The 3755-nt window shown below is 58.3% G+C and overlaps 1 protein-coding gene across 2 annotated transcripts; it reads right to left on the reverse strand.

The window, feature by feature from the left end:
- Positions 1-106: 106 nt before the first annotated feature.
- On the reverse strand, positions 107-3287 carry Rilp (Rab interacting lysosomal protein). 2 transcript variants are annotated; one of them, XM_052756368.1, is made up of 8 exons: positions 2875-3277; positions 2709-2802; positions 2512-2618; positions 2237-2422; positions 1819-1964; positions 1326-1448; positions 821-904; positions 107-577 (listed from the first exon to the last, which is right to left on the reverse strand). In XM_052756368.1, exons 1-8 carry the CDS (start codon positions 3094-3096, stop codon positions 433-435), a joined length of 1107 nt encoding a protein of 368 aa, XP_052612328.1. In that variant the 5' UTR covers positions 3097-3277; the 3' UTR covers positions 107-432. The 2 variants fall into 2 exon arrangements, with proteins under 2 accessions (XP_052612328.1, XP_052612329.1); XM_052756369.1 differs by lacking the exon at positions 821-904 and having other exon boundaries at positions 2875-3287.
- Positions 3288-3755: the final 468 nt, after the last annotated feature.

The raw sequence follows: 3755 nt of genomic DNA on the forward strand, positions 1-3755 counted from the left end.
TTCCTCATCCTCAAAGAGGCGCCACGGAGACCTTTCATGAAACATCACCATGCCCCTGTTCCTGGCTGGGCTGGGAGGTAACAGACCACCGACAGACAGACAGGGAGCATTTTTAGGGGTACTATGGGTACAAGCTTTATTGCACTGATCACCTGCATAAGCCTCAGGGAGGTAGGCAGGCAGCCCTCTGTCTCTCAGTGGGGAAAGTGGAGCTCAGAGACACTGTCACCTCTGGCTCCGAAGTGTGGGACAAAGACATCAAGAAAGGGAGAGAGGCTGAAATCCCATCATGCCTAGTGCAGGCTAGGTATAGAGGGGAGCCTCGCCCTTGTTTGAGGTCACACATCTGTACACAGCCGGAACTCAAAGTTAGGCCTCTTGATAGCCGAAGCCCTCGGAGCAAGATGTTCATCGGAAGCACAGAAGGGCTAGTCAGGAGTTGGGGGCTGGAAGGCTGCCCACGGGTTCCATGTGGGGTTGCTGTGGGGTCTCTTCTCCTTCCTGTAGCCTGCTGGGAGCTGTGTTGCTGGTCTCAGTTTCAGGGGCCTCAGTTTCACCCCGATACCATAAGCCAAAGCTGGAAGGAAAACCAGGAGAGATGTCGGGGTGCAGGCTGAAGGCAGAGAGAGGTGAAGAGGGGGCTTCGGGGGGAAGAGGATGGCACACGGTCACAGGGATCTGAAGGCACTTAGGGCAAAGGGGCAGAGGGAAGACAGATCCGGGAGAGCAGTGTGAAGGCAGCCGAGCAGAACAGAGGGGTGGAGAAGAACCAGGCAGGCCCCTCCTCCACCTCCTCCTGCCCTCCCCTCCCCCAACATACAAATTTTGTATTCTGGATCCAGGAACTAGAGGAGCATCATCCTTGTCATTGGAGAGCAGAAGCCACGAGTCATCCTCATCATCACTAAGATAAAGACAAAAGGGCTTAAGGGACAGACACTGTGAGTCCAGCTCATATGGAGCCTCAGGGGAAAATGGAGTGGCTGCAGAGGCCTCAGGGCTGGAGAGCGGACACTGAGGAGACACAGGACACCTTGAGGCTTTCACTTTCTAGTCTGGCCAACAGGGAAGCCACAGCTTCCTTTAATAAAGAGATCCAGCCAAGGAAGGGAACAGAAATGAACGTGGAGAAGTGGCATTAACAGTTTCTTCAGCAGGTCGGACAGCAGCCAGGGTAAATGGGAGCCGCGGGTTCCAGACAGAAGGATGGACAGGGGGACAGCAGGTTCAGTGAGGTGCAGGGCATGGCTAGGCTGGGTCATTGGACACAGTAGAACTGTAGCAGGCAAAGGGTTCCTGCAGTGGGTACGGAGGCAGGATCTTACCTGCTCTCTGCTTCCTCTGGTGTCCCTAACATCTTGGCCTTGATCTTCTTTCGCTGTCTCTTCACTGCCACCTTCATGGCTTCAAGGAGAAGCCCAGGGACCCGGTGATCCGTGAGCAGCTCTCTAAGGAAGGGTGTGGAAGGGGGAAGAAAGTGGGAATGCCAACAGTAGGTTTCAATTGAGTACTATGCTCTGTTTCCCCTGGAAACACCTGCTAACACCTCTGAACTGAGCTTAGATGGCCCCTCCTCAGAATACTTCTGGCCTGCTGCTCCGGCCTGCTGGCCCTTGGTGCTGCCCTGTTTGAATGAGGTTCCAGAAGGGCAGGGACTATGGAATTTATTTCTTTCCAGTGCCTGAGCAGGACACTGGCAAATATCACTGCTGACTCTATAAATGATTAAAAAAAAATGAGGTGGGGTGACCTGTGGCCCAGGAACAGGGGTCCTAACTTCCGACCCAGGAACAGGGGTCCTAACTTCCGGCCCCTCACCGCTGGAAGTAGGCCAGTTCCTCCTTGAGCAAGAATACGTTGGCTTTGAGCTCATTCCGCTCCTGAAGGATCTGCTGAAGCTCCTCCCGGCTGAAGCCACATTGAACGGCCTCTGGAGGGTGCTCTGGCCGCTGCTGGGCATCCACCTGTGCAGGGTCAGGCACGGTCAGAGGGTAGCCTCTCTTAGCCCTCCCCTAAATCCCAGCGCTCACAGTAATGTTAACCGAAGCGTCTGGTAGGAAACCTTAAGGAACAAGGTTGCTACTACAGTAGGTGGTGGACTACTGCTGCAACCAAAACTCCGTTGCTGCCTTCCGATTTCCTGCAGACCTCTATACTGCACGGCACACCCAGGCCTGGCCCAAGCGCTGGATGCTGCGAGCTCTGGGATGTATCCTGACTCCGCTCCGGCTCTCACCCGGTCATCTGGGGTTGCCGCTTCGGGCTTCAGCCTCTGTTCTTCCGCCAGTTGGCGGGAGCCATCCCGAGCTATCTGGCGTTCCCTCTCCCGGTCCTGCGCCGCCCTGAGTTGGGTCTGCACTGCGGCCAGCTTGTGCCGCAGCTCCGAGTTGACCAGCAGGAGGCGCTGCAGCTGCTCCTGCAGCTGGGGGTGGAGCGAGAGAGCTAGTGGGCGGGGCTCCGAAGCCCGCCACGGCTCCGCCCCCTCCGTGCCCGCGTCCGGCCGGCCCTCACCGCCTCGGTCTCTTGGCTTCGGCGCATTAGATCTCGGCTGTGTGCCCGAAGCTCGTCCCTCTGTCGGTCTGTCACTTCCTTGAGCTGTCGCAGCAGCGCGCGCTCCTCTAAGGAAGGGGTGTTCTTAGCACCGGTCTCGGGGTGCGAAGGCCCCGGGTGCCCCTAGCTCACTGTGCTCCGGCGGGACCCGCACTCACCCTGCGGCCCTGAGCCCAGCTCCCGGCGGAGACGCTGGTTCTCCTCGCGCAGCCGCCGCAGCTCCAGTTCGGCCTGCTGCGCGGACACCTGCAGCTGGGGGAACCGGGGGACTCGGGGTTAGGGCCTGCTGGCTGCCCGGGGTAAGAGGAGGAGCCGGTGACTCACCGAGTCCGGCGCCGGCCCCACGGCGGCCTTTTCCAAGAGCTCCAGCGCCCGCACCACTAGTGGCACCAGCCCAGCCGCCGCGTCGGGCCCGAACCGGCGTGCCAGCTCCTGCAGCTCAGTGCCCAGGGCCCCAGCTAGATGGTACACGAGCTCCGCGGCTGACCCCGCGCCCACAGCTGAGCCCTGGCTGGGTGGCCCGGGCGCTGCTCTCCTGGACTCCATTTTTTCCTCTCCTAAGGCCAAAAGCCGCCCCTACCCTCAACTGGGGCAGGAAAAGCCCAGTTCCGGCCCAGGAAGTTTAGGGCCCTAAGGGGCGGAGTAGAAGTGACAAGGGAGGAGCAAATGGAGAAAAGGGCCTTGGGGTGGGAGAGTGCCCTGGGCCCCTTGAGCCCTGTTCTGGTCCACCTACAAGGTCACTGGATACAGGACAGCCAGCTTCCAGGCAGGTATCCAAGAGCTGAGGACCAGGGCTGTAAGTGGTCACTTTAGGCAAGCCCTCCCCATAGCGCCTGATCCAGGCTCCACCCCTGGACTTGGCTGCCAAGCACTCCAAAGAGGTGAAAGACTGAAGGTCAGTCAGCAAACAGCCTCCACTGGACTGCAGGGACAGCCACCAGGAACGACAAAGTTTACAGATGGACTGGGCACCACAGCTACAGGACCAGAGTCCTAGAAGTAATGTGGAAAACAGGTGGTTTCCAGGTACAGAGAAACAGCAAATATGGTCATAGTAGGGTGTCTCCGAGTCTAGAGTATATGGAGCCTCAAAGCTGTTAAGGCGGGGCCCAGTACCTCACAGTGAATTGCCCAAGTCAGTCCCCAATCCCCAAGGTTATTTATACCCAGAATTTGAACTCAAAAGAGCAAGAAAACAAAAGCAC

The sequence above is a fragment of the Peromyscus californicus genome, unplaced genomic scaffold, assembly GCF_007827085.1.
Source record: "Peromyscus californicus insignis strain IS unplaced genomic scaffold, ASM782708v3 Scaffold_3__1_contigs__length_106647218, whole genome shotgun sequence".
In the NCBI taxonomy this organism is placed as follows: domain Eukaryota; kingdom Metazoa; phylum Chordata; class Mammalia; order Rodentia; family Cricetidae; genus Peromyscus; species Peromyscus californicus.

Bases quoted from the DNA above. Each gene is read 5' to 3' on its own strand.
- Rilp (XM_052756368.1), bottom strand. From the start codon at position 3,096: ATGGAGTCCAGGAGAGCAGCGCCCGGGCCACCCAGCCAGGGCTCAGCT. The intron at 2,619-2,708 runs GTGAGTGCGGGT...CCCCTTCCTTAG, and splicing joins GCTGGGCTCAGGGCCGCAGG to AGGAGCGCGCGCTGCTGCGA. The intron at 2,423-2,511 runs GTGAGGGCCGGC...CTCCACCCCCAG, and splicing joins GAAGCCAAGAGACCGAGGCG to CTGCAGGAGCAGCTGCAGCG.